Below are 17,888 nucleotides of genomic sequence, written 5' to 3' on the forward strand. Positions count from 1 at the left end.
AAAAGATAGGAATGAAGATGTATTAATATTTTTTTTCTGGAATATACCGAAAGACGAAATAATAGATAAAGGGTAAGAAAGCAGAGTAAAGAAAGGGAAAAATAAAAGAGGAAAAGAAAAAAAGAAAATTAACAGTAAAGCTACTCTAATCAAGATCCACTTGTGAATTTAAAAAGGGCGCGACCGCCCTCGAGGTTTGTCCCGTTTTTTTTCTTTTTTACCTAAGCTTGGGCCAACCATATGGAATGACTTAATTCACTCCCCCAGCTATCCAAAGCTACAGCATGACAGAGGACAACTATCGACCAAGATCTCCCGACTTTTCTTCCTCTCCGAATCCCCCACCTCACGCGCCATTGAGCCCCGTTGCCCATCGCGCTTCCTACGACGCTTCCCCGTTCTTCAACCCCGACCAGCGCCCTAGCTCCAGTCGCGTCCAACAATACATTCCACCAGACCATCCTAGCTTTAGCTTTGCTGACGAGATGGCCCGTCGCTCGTCACGTCTACAGCCAGAGGACGCGCCCGTCCATGAGCCTTTGATGCCAGCACCAATGCCCGCATTACTCCCCGCCACAATCCCCGTCGCGCCCGTCCTAGATGAGACCCCACCGACACGCCCCGATGCGGGGATCGAGGTCAAGACCAAATTCCCCGTCGCGCGTATCAAGCGCATCATGCAAGCAGATGAAGACGTGGGAAAAGTTGCTCAGGTGACTCCACTCGCAGTGTGTAAGTGTCGGAAGACCCCATGACACCCCCACCCCTCCCCTCTCCCCTCTTCACCCCTTCGCCTGCATGACTTCTTTGTTTGGATGGAAGCTAACCTCTTTCATATAGCCAAGGCATTGGAGCTCTTTATGATTTCTTTGGTTACCAAGGCTGCTCAGGAAGCCAAGGACCGCAACTCGAAACGTGTCACCGCTAGTCACCTTAAGCAAGCCGTCGCAAAGGATGACGTGCTGGACTTTCTGGCTGATATTATTGCCAAGGTTCCCGACCAACCGGCTGGCCGAAAACACGAAGACGATGGAAGCGATCAGAATGAAGGTCGGAGGAAGCGTGGTGGTCGCCGACCTAAGGAGGAAAGCGACTGAAGGGTATAACCATTCCCTTGTGGAAAAGAAAACGACTCATGATATCCTAGAATGGATAAGGCAACTGGCGCATTTTAATGATCGGTATGGTTTTTGTGTTTCTTCTGGGTTGGTTCAACCACGGGGAACTGATTTCTGGTGGCGTTCGGTGGTACGGGATCTCTTTCTTTTAGTAGCGCATTTCCCTGTCAATAGTTCAATCTCGTGCAGGCACATTCCTGCGTGGTCAGTGGTCTTATTCTGGACTGACCTGACCTACTTCCAATCTGTTGTGCTTGAGCTCTCGCCGTACATGTAGTCAAGTTAGATTCAACCTTCCAAGGCCCGGGCCGGGTTGGGATAGACTACTAGTAGGTACTTCTATGTATGCACATACCTAGTAGTACTTGGGCACTTGTGTATTCCTTGGGACAAAATCGGGTAACCGATCCTTGATGCCCGGGTGCCCGATATGGATTCATTACAAAATACCATACGCTGCACTAGAGCGCGGGATTCCAACCTCGGAAGGATCAAATGCAGTACTACGTTTTGAATGCAGACATCCATGGATGTACACATATATGTATACACCCGCCCAAGCACTTGAGCGGTACTTGGAGCCCTGGAGGGACACTCTCTCAACATTGAAATGAATCTCGTCATTCAATATTATCTACATAAAGTATCGCTGCACCTTGAATACCAGGTATTACGTACCTGGTTGTCATGTAGCAAGTGCTTGAGCACTGTGGACCTGAGATAAATCTTTTACCTAGCAGGTATCCATGGATTCGAAAATAAATACCAAGGGTTGAACCTTGGAATACTGAGAATACATAGTATACTATGTACATAGTATGTTCTCACCCGTCGTTAGTATTAAGTTCATAAAGATTCAGATCCCCAGAAAGTTGTAGCTCATAGTTAATTCTGACATTCAAGACACTGCGGCGCATACAGAGGACTTTGTACACATACTGGAACAAGCGCGGAGATGATCGTCGCGATACACGAGTTCCCGCGGCTCCACTTTGACCTTCAACCCCGTAACTTCCACTCCCCCCTCCACTGCGTGGGACGATGCTGCTACAGAATGGATTTCGTGAGTGGTATCGACGGGCTTGACCCATTGTTATTGTCGCTAATGTATCTCAGTGGTCTCGTCTTATTGGCGGCTCCCGTGCGCCGTCCAAGACCTCCCGAGCGACCTCACCAACTGAGCGCCTGACGGCCTTCAAGCGCGCCTGCAATGCTCTTCAGGTATATCTGGTTTCTAGCATGGAATTGGGTGGGCACTAACATTTCATTTCCTTAGCAAATATGGCGCTCAAACAATACCCCCTCCGGTGAACAGCCGATTGCTCACGCGCGTTCGTACATCGAAAGACTCAACGCGATCTTGAGCGATGAATCCCGAGGACCAGCTCCTCACCCATGTGTGGCCTATGCTGCCTCCTCCCAGATATTTGTCACAGTCACGAAACTCGCCCTGTCCTACTACGATGACCAATTGCTGCGTTCAGCGACGATATTCTTCAATACCTTGATCGATGCGGAAGTGGATGGTGTGGTTGACAACCGGATCTTTGCTCGGGCTATGGTGGATCTAGTCCGACGAGCAGACAAAGCTTCGGATGAGATAGAGGGCAGACTGGTGGAACTTTTGTTTGGCGTCTCTAACAACATTCGTCTGCAACCCGCTATCCTTCCTGCATGGTTTGTGCCTCGAGCGACCCCCGTTGGTCAGGATGGCGAATCGTCCGGACCGAGTGGGACCGAGTTCGCAGGCGCCATGCGTAAGGATGAGTTCCCATTGTTCTACCTGCTGGTTGACTACCTTCATAATGATGGCCGGGCTGGGGATTTCGCACGCACGGGACTCCTTTATCTGATTGAGACGGCTTCACGCTCGAAGAACCTGGAAAAGTGGTTGATTGAGAGTGACCTTGCGACCTTGATGGCGACTGGACTTGGAGCATTATACAGCCAATTGGGCAGGTTAGTGATTCTAAAAAAGACCAAGGTGGCACAATATCAGAGACTAACGGGATATAGCTTATGCTTTCCATCGCCTGATGAGGATGCCCCTCGTATAATCGCGCTTTCCGACCATGCAAATGAAGTCACAGCCCTCCAGCCTGCCCTGGGTGAAGCTATGGACGCGTTTATGTCGTATCTGCTCTTTTGGCAGGATACAATCGACCATTGCAAATCTACAGAAGTCAATGACACCCTCCTAGACCATTTCCAGGTACTATTTCTGGAGCAACTCTTGTAAGAACACCCTCTACATTGAAATTTACTTGATGCTAATCTCCGAAGATACCCTTCTCTACTAGAATCCTCCGACGTGGTTGGCGGTTCAACAGCAGCTGTCCTGACCTACATGTGCCGCATCCTGGATTCAATCGACCAAGGCGAACTGGTCCATCGTATCTTACATTTCTTATTGGCCTCATCGCCACACCCTGAAGAGCAAATGGATATGTCGGTGAGCCGGCGCAAGTCGCTGAATGTGCTAGCCGCGTTGGCTTCGGAGGCAGCACCTTCTCCTTCTCTGTTCAATCTGCGTGACCTCGCTGTCCTGGGGCTTCAATCCACAAACCGGCAGACAGTCTTGGCCACATTACGTCTATTGAATGTTGTTCTTCAACGGCACCATCCGTTTGCCCGAGCCTTGATTCATACGGTTCCAAGGCAACAGGCCCAGCAGCGGTCTGTCGGTGCATTCAATGCGGAGCTTGAACAACTCTTTGGTCTTGGAACGTCCTTGATTGACGAGCCAACTTTGAACGAGTCTTATGAAAATTACGTCTCAGATGCGACATGGGTACTCGAGTCACGTCTTTGTCTTCCTGTTTCACTCGAGGAAGCCCAGGATGATGCTCCTTTGCCCCTGCAACTTCAACAAGATGATCCCATCGTACAGGGGCTGTTGAGCTGTGTTGATTCGTTCTTCACCAACAGTGTCATCGTCAACCTAGCGCTCACCGGCGTGCTTATGAGCTTGGCATCATCTCATCTGTTTTCCCTGGATGGTTGGGTACTAGTTGATCCTGCCCAATATGACACCCCCGGTAAAGACCCTTCAGTTGGTCTTGATCACGTTCACCAAGCTTACCAAGCCCCCACATGGCCTGCGGCTGCTGCACCGACTCTTACAGTTGCGCTTAGACGGCTTGTAGACCAAGTCAGCCAGTGGCAGCAAGATGTGCCCGACTTTGTCATTCTTATCGCTGCTCGTCGAGAACTCCTTCAACGGGAGCAAGATCCTCAGATTCCCGGTCCCTTGGAGTCAATTGAGACCTCAGTTCCAACTTCGACAGACCGCTCGCGCCCCTCATACCCCGGATCACCCGAACCTTCACAGACCTCGCGGGGTCGATCGCCAGGAATGTCACCTAGTGGAATGCGGGAGGAATCGTCCGTGCGCCCAATTGACTCTCGCGGATCCTCGGATTCCCGGGCCACAACCGCCGAAGCTCTCCGCCAACGGTTGGCTATGCCATTCCCCCCTCCCGTGCCATCCGAAACGGAAACGGTGGAGCCTGCTTCACCAGATGCAGATCATGATACCAAACAACTGGTTACACTGGGTCACGTTCTTACTAATATAGTGATCCTTTATGAGTTTTTACTAGAATTGTCTGCCGTGGTGCAGGCTCGAGGCAGTCTCTTTGAAGAAGCAGGATATCCCTAAATGCCGAGAAGGAAATACGTTTTATGGTTATTGAGCAGGTACATAGAATTTGATCCACATATTTATTTATAATGTATCCGACTATACCTGATTATGTATTCTTAAGTGGGGCCGGATCTCACGCCAAGAGAGCGTGACGGAGCCGCTTGCGACGATTGGACGACGTTCGGCCAACTTGCACTTTTGGCCCGTGTAACTAAGATGGTAATCTTGACACCATGTGCTTCATTCTTCCTCTTTAATTCTCCGCATATATCTCTAAGGTTCCCGGCATGACCGGCTGCCATGGTTTCGGTTCCTGATTTCCAACGTGAACGTGAGGATCGCGAGGATCGTGAAGATGCTCCGTTCCTCGCCCCCGAATCCGACGCTCAATTCATATCTGCCCCTGGTCGTGCTCACCACGATGAAGCGAAACCCGCTCACCTCCTGGCAAGCGATGCGTCCACTCAGAAAATTGGTTTCCGACTGAAGGTCATCCTCTTCGCCATGATCCTTGCGGTAGATATCGGCTACTCCTTTATCGAAGGTCCCCAAGTCCGCATCTTCGAGTCGATCGCGTGTCGCCAGTTCTTCTCCCTGACAGATCCGACTAAAATTGGGGCCAATGGCCAGGTTCCTGAGGAAATGTGCAAGGGGCCGGAGGTACAAGCAGAGTTGGCTGCGGTGAAGGGGTATAACATGTTTTTTGATGGGCTGTTATGTACGTTGTGTTTGATCAAGTATCGTGGGGATGTACTGACAATACAACAGGCGCCATTTTAGCCATCCCGTACGGTCTGCTGGCAGATAGAAAGGGTCGCAAATCCACCCTCCTCCTGGGAATGCCCGGCTTCGCCCTGAACTCTATAATCGTCCTTGTGGTCATGTGGTTCTCCGACATATTCCCACTGCGGGCAGTGTGGTTTTCCTCATTAGCTTGGTTGCTTGGCGGGGGACCGGTTGTTGCGTTTGCCATTATTTGGACTATGATGGCCGACGTCACAACGGAAGAAGAAAGGTATTTGATTGTTTTGGATGGTTGGATATGCGTTGAATATTCGAACTAACTAAATCTCGTACAGAGCAACGCTATTCTTCCAGTTCGGTATCGTTTCCATGGGAGCCGATTTTCTTTCCAGCGCATTCACTTCCTACCTGATGTCTCTGAACCCATGGGTTCCACTCTTCATCGGACATGCCATCATTTTCCTTGGACTATTGTTGATGTTCGTCCTGCCCGAGACTAAGCACGTCCGTCTGCCGAGTCGACTCGAACCATCCCATGTCGAGCTTTCAGACTTGACCGATGATGACCCGAAGATTCACTCCCCCAAACCCGAAGCAGAATCGTATCGCGATGACGAAGATGAGCAGTCTGGGGCCAATCACGAGGCACACATGTCTTGGAGTTATCCTTCTCAACCAAACCAATCTCTTTGGGCTAAAATTCGCGCAAACTACCGTTTCTACGTGAAGCCATATCTGTTCATTTTGAACCGCAAGCCTGTGCTGCTTCTTCTGACCGCTTTCTTGGTATATCGCCTCAGTCGCGGTTCTTCCTGGTTCCTCACACAGTATATCTCGACACGGTATGAATGGAATTTGGCACAGGCCAATTTACTTGTGTCCTTCCGACCTACAGTCTCTATCCCGGTTTTCTTGTTTGTTCTGCCCTGGCTGAAGAACAACTACCTCAACCCAAAGCGTTCGTCCACAGAAAGAGACCTTTCTCTGGCCCGTGCAAGCATCATCTGTCTCACACTTGGAACCCTGGGGATTGGCCTTTCACCCACTATCGGTACCCTTATTCCTAGTATGATCATTCAAACATCCGGGTCTGGCTTTGTCTTCCTTACACGTTCGATCATTACAACATTGGTCGAACGGGACGAGACTGCTCGCCTATATACAGTGATTGAGATACTGCAGTCGATGGGTAACGTTGTGGCTAGCGTATCAATCACAACGGTTTTCCAGCTCGGTCTTCGTCTGGGTGGCGTCTGGGTTGGATTGGCCTGGATGATGACCAGTACATTGTTCTGCATGGTGGCTGCAGCGATTTGGGCTTTCCGGCTGCCACAGACCCCGCGCGATCCGGAATTTGTGGTTGGGGACTTTGAAGATGCCGATCGTTGATCATCATACAACCTGCATATAGATCTCGGGTAGCGTACTCTTTGTCTGGTGTTTTTGGCGTGAGGATTGTTTCGGGCTTGATTTATGTGCATTTAGTCAGCCATATATAGTTTATCTCTTTCTTTCCCTCGATTTCTCACATGTATTTATAGACTCCATTATCGAGAATTGTCTTTTTTTTCGGGGTCCATTAGTAGTATCTATCACTGGCATTCATAGATTCAACTTAAGATCAACAAACTTTCTGCGGCCTGGGCCGCATGGATGACGGCAGTCACGTGGCTCTCACATGCAAAGCTTCCCCCAACATGGGACTTTGTCTAATTTCGGCAGGTGCAACACTTCCTTTGAATTCCACCCCGCAGGTGCAATGGAGAAATTCTCCCAGTTCCGAGATCGAGGTGATTTTGTCTCAGTTTTACGTTGTTTATAGTGCGCAGATCACAGCCAGACTGACCGATTTCTCCGCAGGCTCGGGCATCGCGCCCTTCCTCCCCATACCCTCCGAGTCATTAGGCTTACAGGCCCCTCTCCGTGTCTTCCTCTTCTGCTTTCGTCTGCCATTGTTCCTTTTTGTAACATTGGCATATTTTGCCATTCTGCAATGGCTTCCCATTGGCTCACTTGGGAAGAAGGCCGCACTGTGGTGCATCTTAGGTGTCCCCAGCATCTGGTGGATTGACCTACAGGTGGATGGAGTCAAGAAAGGGTATGTGACAGCCGAGCATTCAAGCATTACAAGACAAACACCCTGACCATTTCTTTTCAATCTCCAGATCCCTCTCCAAGCAACAACAGGCTCGTCTCCCCCAGCCGGGGTCCATCATGGCCTCCTCTTTCACCTCCCCCATCGACGCCGTCTACCTGGCCGCCATCTTCGACCCAGTCTTCACGGCCGCCTACCCAAACACCCGCCAAGTTGAACGCATTTCCCTCCTGCAGGCTGTCATCCGTGCCTTCGCACAACCCACAACCCAGCCAGAACCCGGCACCAAGCTCGTGGACGTAGCCACCCTCGTCGCAAAATACCCGAACCGACCCATCGTCATCTTCCCCGAGTGCACCACCACCAACGGCCGTGGCATTCTACCCCTCAGCCACGCGCTTCTGGGTGTTCCCTCGAAAACCAAAGTCTTCCCAGTCAGCCTGCGCTACACGCCCGCGGATGTGGTGACCCCGCTCCCGGGCAGCTACGTGAGTTTTCTGTGGACACTGCTCAGCAAACCGACACATTGTATTCGTGTTCGAATCGCCGAGTATGTCACGAACGCAGGCAGTGGGGTGGATGCCCCGCCTGCGCGGTCGACGCGACAGTCCACTTACAACTCGAACTTTCTGGATACGCTCGATGATGAGGCTGAGGGTGGGGTGACGGCGAGCGAGAAGGCGTTCCTTGATCTAGTTGGCGAGGCGCTGGCTCGCCTGGGCCGTGTGAAGCGGGTTGGATTGGGAGTGAAGGAGAAGCAGGAGTTTATGCGGAAGTGGGTTAAGACTCGTAGTACGTGGTGATTCGTTTGCGATGTTATTTATAATGTGATATCGATGAAAAGCCCTATGTGATCTAGATCAGACCTTGACGATATTATTTGACAACCCACAATCTTTGAGATGTATATTCAATGCTCTGAAATAAGGTATAAATCTTGGAATATTTATGTACTCTCAATTTCGTTCAAATGTTTGCAACAACCTTGGAACCGATACCTATCAGTTAGTAGTACTAGCAGGTACTCAGTTCCACGAAACCTCGGACGATTTCAATTGCTGACAGATGCTCAGCCAGTGCTAGAGGTGGAGTGATGTTTTTTTTATTTTATTTTTTTACGAAGCAAATATTGATCATTATATGCCCAACGAATAGGTGGAATATTGATTCACGATCTAATCTAATGAGGTACTAATAGAACAAAGTATGTGACGCCCTCCCGCCTTGAACACCCTAGAGCAACCCGAAGGAAACCCAAGCATAGAGAGTGTCTAGAGGAGAGAAGCGTCTTCACTCTCCAGGGCCGGGAACGGAAGGAAACCCATTCAGGCGCGGAGCCGTCGAGTAACCCTCAGCAAGCCACAAAGTGGAGCCCCAATTGATTTACATTCGTAAATGTAAACTGTAGATGGAGAGGAAAAGGAAAAGGAGTCAAGAGCGCTCGATCCGCAGCTTTTATGTGATGAGAATTTCCGCGCTAGAGCGGATTGGGCGATGCCGGCCGGCAGCCCGATACCAGTTGACTTCCCGTCGCCTTTGAACTTTGGAACGTATACGCATTCGCAGCAATACATGATATTGTATATTATTATAGGAGGACCGTATCGAGCTTTAAGAGTGGAGAAATTTCAAGAAGTTGGTTTCCGGCTTCCTGTTCGCTGAATCGCGGGCCAAGATGTCGATGCGCCGAGCATATAAGTCCATGAAATGCGTAAGTGGGTCCCCGAATACCACGCCGCGAAGTCCTGCATCGGTTATTCCGTAGGCCTCGACGTCTTCGCGAGGCGGGAGGGGAGGAGCCCCGTCAGCTCGAGGTCTGTATACTTCTGGACGATCACTAGGCCGGGTTTTGTCGCGAAGCAGAACCAGTCTGCCTGCTGTGGAAAGCTTAGATGGGGGAACGGGCCAGTAAACAGCCGACTCAGGGCGCGGCTTCGAATTCAAACAAAGGATTGATCCCGGTGGTGGTTTTGCGAAAAGATCCAGTAATGAAAGAAAGTATCCTTTTTCTGCTCGGCAGACTGGATCGCCCTCGTTGACGAATGAGAAGAAGATGTATTTGGAATATTTGCGGTTCTCGGGAAGAAGGAGAGGACGAAGTGATATTGGAGGAGCGCCGAAAGTAATGCAATGGACGTGCTTGAAGCAGCCTCGGAGATGGGTGAGCTCAGAGGTGACTTCTGATGAATTGGATAGTAGGTGCAGGTATAGTAAGCTTGCGACTGCGCCGCCTGCGGAGTGTCCGGTGATTAGGAGCGAGTATGACATCCGACTGGGGTCTTCTTCTAGTAAGGCGCGTAGACGTGCAGCGACGGGTGCGACCATCTTCCGGGCCACGGATAGAAAACCGGCATGGCAGAAGTTAGAAGGATCGTCTAAAAAGCCCTTGGGGGACACGGGCTCCATCTGCATATTGACGGCCCAGTCCATGAAGCTCTGTGTACCGCGGATTGAGAAGATGATTGTATTCATGTTGTCAACAGGCAATGATTTGATCACCATTGCTTTGGTACCATGAACCCAGTCGGAGTCCACATAAGAGTGGCGCTCCTTTCCACTGGGCTTGTCGTAAACTCGGCGTGAATACTGGGCTGCGAGTTGAAGAAGTGGATATGTTGCAGGGTAGCTACAATGCATCAGAAAAGTATGCAACAAATTGACTTGGAGGTTGGCAGGAACTTACAACTTCAGAGGAGGGAGATTTTGAGGCATTCTCGAGTTTGCGTATAGATACACCTTTGAAAAGTAGTCCACCGAGCCTCCTGGTTTGTGTTTCCCTGTTCGAGTCTCGCGACGATTCTTTTTCGGATCTGGTCGATATGGAAAGGAACACGCGGTCACTGCGAAAATTGAAGTCAGTTACAAGGAACACAATCAGTACTGGAGTCATGGCGTACAAAGGTCATTTTCTCGTCCACAGAAGATACCAGCATCAATTGAAGTGAGTACTTGATTCAAAAGTTGTGAAGCAGGTTCCTGAGGATTCGGCGCCCCGCCCACACATTGTAGAACTAGCCTTTCGAGGTCCATAATCGTAGCATGGGCTTTTCCTGAGGCATGACTCATGATATTTGAGACTGAGAGATTCATTTTTGAGTATGAAGTCCATTTTGCACGATCAGATGAATGTTTTGCCTGTGGGGTGTGTGCTTGTGGCGGGGGAGCCGAGATTCGTGTAGGAAGATGAGCCATAGAGTTCACACCGTAGACATTGTGGTACGGACTTGGTGACCCTGGATGTGCGGCCTGGACACCCTGAACTGAATATGTACAGGCCGGTAAGTTGTATACTGGAACACTAGTATTGGGGTTGTTTGCTGGACCGCTAGGGTGCTGCCCTGTCCACTGCCGGAAGCGCCGACGCTTCGTGGGCTCAATAGCCACTGAGTCCATCGCGATAGTGATCAAAATGATCGAACTACCATACAGCGAAAATAAAGTCCAGATCCAAGGCCCAAATTGACGGTGAGATAATCGATGTCATCCCCTGGGGCATCGTAGCTGAAGAGATGGGACCCACAACCCACATATGCTAGATTTTAATAAGAACTCATACGCACGCGGGGCGATGCAGGTTCCCGCTCCAATCGGTCTTGTATGAAAGAAATTCAGCAGCACACATGCAACGGGGTGCAAGGCTAGTCAAAGCGATTGGTCATGGCCTCGGGGTAGGTCAAAGCATTGGGCGCACAGCCCCAGTGCTCAGCAAATCAGATCGACGGGATCACGTCCCTGCAGCACGATCTGCAAAACCTCGCATCTTAGCAGCTGAAAATACTGGAAAACCAGAGAACCATACCGAGACTCGAGATATGTAGATTGATAATAAGAATATAATATAATTGATGAACAGTTAAGATAAATGGAACAGTTCGTATTCAAATGATATTATATAACACAAGCACCCAAACAAATACATCGCTTTTATAACGTTCGGGATGACAGCCGAAGACAGGAATAAGGCATCATTTACTCTACAGCGTCAGTGATGCAGCCGTGGCTGGCATCCTTGACAACTCGGGCATACTTGCCCAAAGTACCACGCATGGTAAGACCGGTCTCGGGCAGAGTGCCAGCGACCTTGCGGGCCTCCCAGCCCTCTCTGCGCTTGACGAGAACATCGTCAGCCACATCGAGGTCGAGGCGGAGGTTATCAGCGTCAATGGTGATAACATCACCATCCTCGACGAGACCAATGGGGCCACCGACAGCGGCCTCAGGGACAATGTGGCCGATCAGGAAACCGTGAGAACCACCAGAGAAGCGGCCATCAGTGATCAAGGCGCAAGAGGAGCCAAGACCGTATCCCATCAGAGCAGAAGAGGGCTTAAGCATTTCTAGAGGGATTTGTTAGCGAACAATCAACAGGAACTTGGAATTACTAGTAGTCACATACCAGGCATGCCGGGGCCACCCTTGGGACCGCAGTAGCGGATGACAACAACGGTCTTCTCCTCCTTCTTGATCTCACTGCGTTCCAGCGCAGCAATGAAGTCGTCCTCACTGTCGAACACACGAGCCTTACCAGTGAAGCAAGTGCCCTCCTTACCAGTGATCTTACCGACACTGCCCTCGGGAGCCAAGGAACCACGCAGGATCTGAATGTGACCAGTAGGCTTGATAGGGTTGGAGAAGGGACGGATGATCTTCTGGTTAGGTGCGAAGTCGGCGACGCTCTCCAAGTTCTTGGCAAGAGTCTCACCAGTGACAGTCATGCCGGAACCGTCAATGAGACCCTCCTTGAGCAGCATCTTCAGGAGGGCGGGAGTACCACCGATCTCGTGGACATCGGCCATGACGTACTTGCCAGAGGGCTTCAGATCGGCCAAGAAAGGAATGCGGTCAGAGACAGCCTGGAAATCGTCGATGGTCAGCTTGACGCCAACGGCATCAGCCATAGCGATCAGGTGCAGCACGGCGTTGGTGGAGCCACCGGTGATGTTGACAACGACCATAGCGTTCTCGAAAGCCTGGCGGGTCATGATGTCACGAGGGCGGATGTCCTCCTTCAACAGCCTCTTGATGGCGCCACCGGCAGCCAGGCACTCAAGGTACTTGGCCTGAGAGTTGGCCGGGTTGGACGAAGAACCGGGCAAGGTCATACCCATAGTCTCAATAGCAGTGGCCATGGTGTTAGCGGTGTACATACCACCGCAGGCACCCTCACCGGGGCAAGCGTGGCGGATGACGTCGAAACGCTGGGGCTCGGTAATCTCCTTGGCAATGAATTGACCGTAAGCCTGGAAGGCAGAGACAATATCAATATCTTCACCACCCTGGGTAGCGGCACAACCGGGCTTGATGGAACCACCGTAGACCATCAGACTGGGGCGGTTGACACGGCCCATAGCCATAACGACACCAGGCATGTTCTTGTCACAGCCAGGGATACTGATGTTGGCATCGTACCACTGTCCACCCATCACAGTCTCAATGGAATCGGCGATCAGGTCACGACTCTGGAGGGAGTAGCGCATACCAGAGGTACCCATGCTGATGGCGTCACTGACACCGACGGTGTTGAACTGAAAACCGATCAAGTTCTGGTCCTGCACACCCTCACGGACCTTGTTGTTCAGGTCGAGCAAGTGCATGTTGCAAGGGTTACCATTGAACCAAACTGACGAGATTCCGACCTGGGCCTTGTTCATGTCCTTCTCATCGAGGCCCACGGCGTACAGCATGGCCTGGGAAGCTCCCTGAGACTTGGGCTGGGTGATATGGCTGGAGGTGCGGTTGAGGCCGACATCGACATCCTGGAAGCGGGGGATGGTGGTTGAAAGAGCACGACTGTTGAGCAAGAAAGCAATGTTAAGCAAGTCTAAACACCAATTGAAATGTTCAGGGAGCTGCACTCACACTGGCGCGGTCGATCGCAGGCTACGGAGAGCCGCGGGCACACGTGCCCTAATTTGAGGAATCATTATGGGTATATCAGATAGCACCGAGGAACCACAGTGGACAATCTGGAAAAGGAAAGGGAGAATGATGGCGGGGGGAGGCCGGGGTCGCAAGAAATAGTAAGAAAAGGCGGAAGCTCAGGAAGTCGGAGTTGGTGGTTGACTCCCCGGCTCCACCACCGCATTGACCAATCTCCGGGCTGTAAATGTAATCGTCCACACGCTACGTACAAAATCTACACAGTTGAGTCATTCAAGTTCAATGCATAATACTGTCATCAAGTCAGTCTGCTACTTTTATATTATAGAGATTGGGCAGGTTGTACGGAGTATAAGCAAGATATCCCCAGTCTCCACCAAGCAAATAGCTGTCCGATGTGGACCCGAGTACCATTTTTGTGATGCCTTAATGCCTGAAGTGTTATGCGCGCCATAAATCGACGGATTCATAATGCATAAGGGCGTACAATACTGACCAGATGACGTGGACTATTCAAGGGCAAAACAGTACACTTGTAGCCCCAGGATTCCTTGGAATAAGCTTAATTCGACCAATAAAGATTACCCCAGAAAATGCAATATTGAAAGCTTCCACCAGAGGTTATCCTGAGGTTGTATCCCCTTGAGGACCAGCACTCTGGTTTGTGAAAGATGATTTCCCTCCAGGTCTCAGAGAGCATTTATAAATAATTAAATAAGGTTTCAAGCTGGTGTCAAACACTGAATGTTGAGTTGGGTGCTGCAGCCATTATCTGAATTCTATGCCATGAATAGTCAACTGGTAGCAAGTAACTCCGTTGCTAGATAAAAGCATTCGAGAAAGGTTCACCATCTGTAAATATCTCTATTCTAAACAAAATTAACAGGAACGGTTTGCATAAAATGGTTCTTGAAGTGCGCCTATTGGATATTTCTTCCAATGGCAGTATGTAAAATGGGTATAACAGGTCTTCTAGTCATGAAAGTAATAAAAAAAGAAGAGAAGAGAAGAGGAGAGAAAAGAAAAGGAAAGAAGAGAAAAGTAAAACAGGAGAAAGGAAACAGGAAAATCCAGGCCTTAGGAGAATCAAAGAAGGGAGTAAGTATCACGACAGAATAGAAGTTAGTAATGGGGAAATGACGTTGAAAAAAGTATATGTGGACTTGAAAGAAGACAACAGAAGAGGAATAGAAGAACAATAAGGAAGAAAAAAAGGTAGGCAGAAAGAATGCATGCGAGGCCGGCTCTACGGCACTTCTTTGTCGCCTCGTTTCAGTCCATCTGGGACATCGATGGCATCCTGGACCCACGGCATGGCGGCAATCTCATCAAGTGTTTTGCGACGGGTGTTGCGCTTGAGAAGTCCCTCCACGCAATCCCGTGCGCCTTCTAGGTCGCGACCCTTTTCAGGGTCCCATTCTTCATCCGCATCGGCATACCGATACCAACCCCATTCACAACGTGCGATACGATGAGGAGTTCGGGCACGGTGTTTGGCGGGATCGCCACGAGTACCAGGAAGAACATCGAAGGGCAAACGGTTCTCCATGATGGCGTATAATAGGACACCCAGGGCCCAGGCATCAGTTGCACGACCGTCGTAAGACTGACCCATGAGGATCTCAGGGGCCGCATAGTCCTCGCTACCACATCTGGTCTGAAGAAGCGGGCATTCGGGGGGTTCTGGGATGCGTCGTGACAGTCCCAAGTCACTGAGTGTGACAACTGCACGGTCATAGGTACGCCAGTCTTTGACATCATCCATAGCATGGATTGGCATGGTGAGCAGTACATCTGCCGGGTAACGTTAGCGAGGGATCATGGATACCAGGCCACCAGAAATCACATACTCTCTAATTTAATATCCCGATGCACAATGTAATGGGAATGTAAATAGCGAACGGCACTGACTAGCTCCGCAAAAATGCGGCGGATGAGGCTGGGCGATGAGGACCGAGCGCCGGAGGTCGCATACTCGAAGAGATCGCCACCAGGACAATAGTCCAGAACCAGCAGGGCGCGTTTATCGTCGCTGCCAAATGCTTTCAACTGGACCAATGAAGGGTGATTTACCGACTTCAGGATGTCCACTTCTCGCTTCAATGAGACTTCCAGCCGTTCTTGGTCTGCTCCTCCAGCAGGACCATGCTCAATGACTTTGACCGCTACCAGCTTCTGCGTAGCCACAGGCGGACCCATGCCGGCATATCCATCAGCCGATGGGGACAAGGGCGTCTGGATTGGTTGTTCAACACGCGCTGCGAGACTGACTTGACTAAATGTACCTTGTCCAAGAACTCGAAGTTTCCGGTATATGCGCGCTTGCTGGGTACGGATCGACCGGACTGGGTAAATCTCATCCGAAGCCGACAGAAGCGGCGAGTGCGTAATGACAGGCTCTGTGTCGCTGTCCCCATACCCACTTCCACTGCTGCGGGGTGGGCTTGGAGGGCGGACAGAGGGCAAGGTAATGCCCCGGTGGACGGCCAAGTACTGCTCGCGATGCAGGCCCGTTGACTTTGAGTCGGTGCTTGATGATGGTGCGATATTTGGACCAGTCCCCGAAACGGCGATAGGGCGGGGTAAAGAGACTCGTCCCGCTGGCGCATAGTCACTGAGACTGCGGTTGCGAACATGTTTTGAAGGTGATCGATAACGGGTACGATTTACGATTGGCGATTCCTCGCCTAAATCGTTCAGCCCGGTATATGATTTCCCGTGCGGCCGCGAGGGAGGAAGGCCTAGCATTTGCGAGGAGTCACTCAGCCGCAGACTAGAACCACTGCGCGAAGCGGTAGAAGAGGTTCGCGATAGTGACGGTTCGCCGCGGCGCCAAGGTGATGCCCCGCCGATAGGCGAAGGTAGCGGGGTAATGTCGCCCATGGCGTTCAGTTGTGGCGACGATATGAATGAGGCGGGAGATAAGGACCCTGCACTAGAGATAGGCGGAGCGATCAGGGCGCGCAAGCTTGGAGTGCGCTGTGGAAAGCTACCGGATGATACGCTGAGTGCGGCAAGAGGATCGTTATCACGATGCGAGCTGACGGGGCGCGAAGTTGGGAAATCGGTGCGAATCTGCAGGGAGGGCAGGGGCGACAGCGGCATCAAAACGGAAGGTGCAGAATCAACTCGCCAGGAATCATGGTCTCCCTCCACACTGGATTGACTTTGCGGGCGACCGTCAGCATCGTTGATTGCAGCGAGAACATGATCATCCTGAAATTTCAAGGCTAACCCAGACCTCTCGGTCGGACCGGAGTCGGAGGGCACCATTGATACTTGTTTAGGATTGGAGAAGTCGCAAACGGTCAGCCCGCAATGGGAATTTCCAATCGCGGCCCCAGGATAAAAAGATTGTAGAAGTACGCGTGTCTCAGCCTCCAAACCCGAAAATGTCTTAGCGTATGGGTAGAAGACCCGTTGAGCCAACGGTTTAACGTCTTCTCCCGTGAAGGGGAACACGACTTATAGCACCAAGAATTAGAAGAAATAATTTGGGGAGAAAGAATTGGAAAGAAAACAATCAAAGCCGAGAATCGATGACGATCACGAAAAAACTCGGGGAGTCAGCTGACGAGTAGTCATGAGGGAATCCCCGCGTTCGGAACCGGCTATATTTAGCTTAGTTAGTAGTATAGTAGTATCAAGCTTGAACGTAAACGAACTGGAGTTTGCCGAGATTTTAGTCAAGTTTTGCTCCCAGCTTTTCCAAGGAAGTTACTCCGTATACTTTTGAGGCTAGGAGAATCCTGCAAAGAACCCGTGGAGTTGTGCAACTACCGAGGGTAACCTTGGAACTACGAGTAAACATCAGACTCAAACCCTTTGTATACTATACTTATTTACACTTCCAAACCCCCCCGTGCAAGATCATTGGAAAAAAGAAAAGTGCTATTTCCTTGGCAACCTCGTGTCTTGATTACCCCAAGAAGGTAGCTGCGAGGATCATCTTTTTTTTTTTTTTTTTCCTGCAAGCTGCTGGGGGGCAAAGAAAATACATAAAAGAAAGAGGTTGGGGAAAGCAAACAAGGAAAACGGCTCCACTGACGCAGGGGCCAAGTTCCAACCTTACAAGCGCCCTGTGCGGAGTGAACTTTACCCTCAATTGAATCTTTTCAATTTCAATTTTCAATATTTTTTTTTTTCAAAGAAATAGACTAGTAGCTAGTCTTTTTCGCAGTCTGTGTCTTTTTTTAATTTTTATTTATTATATGCGCTGCAAATGATGCAAACTGAAGAACACTCAAAATCGTGAAGAAAAAAAGGGAAAAACGATATTCCCGGAGTATACATGCGAACAAACTTCCAGGGTTGCATTTTGTGCATTTCATGCATATCCGAGATTCGAGATTTCAGATTCAGATTCAGATATCATATTTCATGCAGTTCGCACAGCCCGCCATCT

The 17,888-nt window shown here is 50.4% G+C and overlaps 6 protein-coding genes across 6 annotated transcripts; 3 read left to right on the forward strand and 3 right to left on the reverse strand.

The window, feature by feature from the left end:
* Positions 1-284: 284 nt before the first annotated feature.
* Positions 285-1,097, forward strand: nctA (negative cofactor 2 transcription regulator complex subunit BUR6; the record flags this gene model as incomplete). Its single annotated transcript, XM_057164021.1, has 2 exons — positions 285-732; positions 841-1,097. 2 exons carry the CDS (start codon positions 285-287, stop codon positions 1,095-1,097), a joined length of 705 nt encoding a protein of 234 aa, XP_057022702.1.
* Positions 1,098-2,172: 1,075 nt separating this feature from the next.
* N7466_004625 (uncharacterized protein) lies at positions 2,173-4,779 on the forward strand (the record flags this gene model as incomplete). Its single annotated transcript, XM_057164022.1, has 5 exons — positions 2,173-2,181; positions 2,235-2,339; positions 2,395-3,077; positions 3,135-3,353; positions 3,402-4,779. 5 exons carry the CDS (start codon positions 2,173-2,175, stop codon positions 4,777-4,779), a joined length of 2,394 nt encoding a protein of 797 aa, XP_057022703.1.
* Positions 4,780-5,064: 285 nt separating this feature from the next.
* On the forward strand, positions 5,065-8,406 carry N7466_004626 (putative MFS transporter; the record flags this gene model as incomplete). Its single annotated transcript, XM_057164023.1, has 6 exons — positions 5,065-5,482; positions 5,533-5,779; positions 5,844-6,892; positions 7,263-7,298; positions 7,369-7,606; positions 7,674-8,406. The coding sequence occupies 6 exons, from the start codon at positions 5,065-5,067 to the stop codon at positions 8,404-8,406; spliced, it is 2,721 nt and encodes a 906-aa protein (XP_057022704.1).
* Positions 8,407-9,214: 808 nt separating this feature from the next.
* Positions 9,215-10,996, reverse strand: N7466_004627 (lipase family protein; the record flags this gene model as incomplete). Its single annotated transcript, XM_057164024.1, has 3 exons — positions 9,215-10,229; positions 10,287-10,443; positions 10,501-10,996. The coding sequence occupies 3 exons, from the start codon at positions 10,994-10,996 to the stop codon at positions 9,215-9,217; spliced, it is 1,668 nt and encodes a 555-aa protein (XP_057022705.1).
* Positions 10,997-11,572: 576 nt separating this feature from the next.
* Positions 11,573-13,527, reverse strand: ilv3 (dihydroxy-acid dehydratase ILV3; the record flags this gene model as incomplete). The annotated part of the gene is made up of 3 exons (XM_057164025.1): positions 11,573-11,940; positions 12,000-13,393; positions 13,463-13,527. The coding sequence occupies 3 exons, from the start codon at positions 13,525-13,527 to the stop codon at positions 11,573-11,575; spliced, it is 1,827 nt and encodes a 608-aa protein (XP_057022706.1).
* Positions 13,528-14,729: 1,202 nt separating this feature from the next.
* N7466_004629 (putative protein kinase) lies at positions 14,730-16,756 on the reverse strand (the record flags this gene model as incomplete). The annotated part of the gene is made up of 2 exons (XM_057164026.1): positions 14,730-15,277; positions 15,334-16,756. 2 exons carry the CDS (start codon positions 16,754-16,756, stop codon positions 14,730-14,732), a joined length of 1,971 nt encoding a protein of 656 aa, XP_057022707.1.
* Positions 16,757-17,888: the final 1,132 nt, after the last annotated feature.

This window comes from Penicillium verhagenii (assembly GCF_028828195.1).
Source record: "Penicillium verhagenii strain IBT 33310 chromosome Unknown utg000005l_segment0_segment0, whole genome shotgun sequence".
In the NCBI taxonomy this organism is placed as follows: Eukaryota; Fungi; Ascomycota; class Eurotiomycetes; order Eurotiales; family Aspergillaceae; genus Penicillium; species Penicillium verhagenii.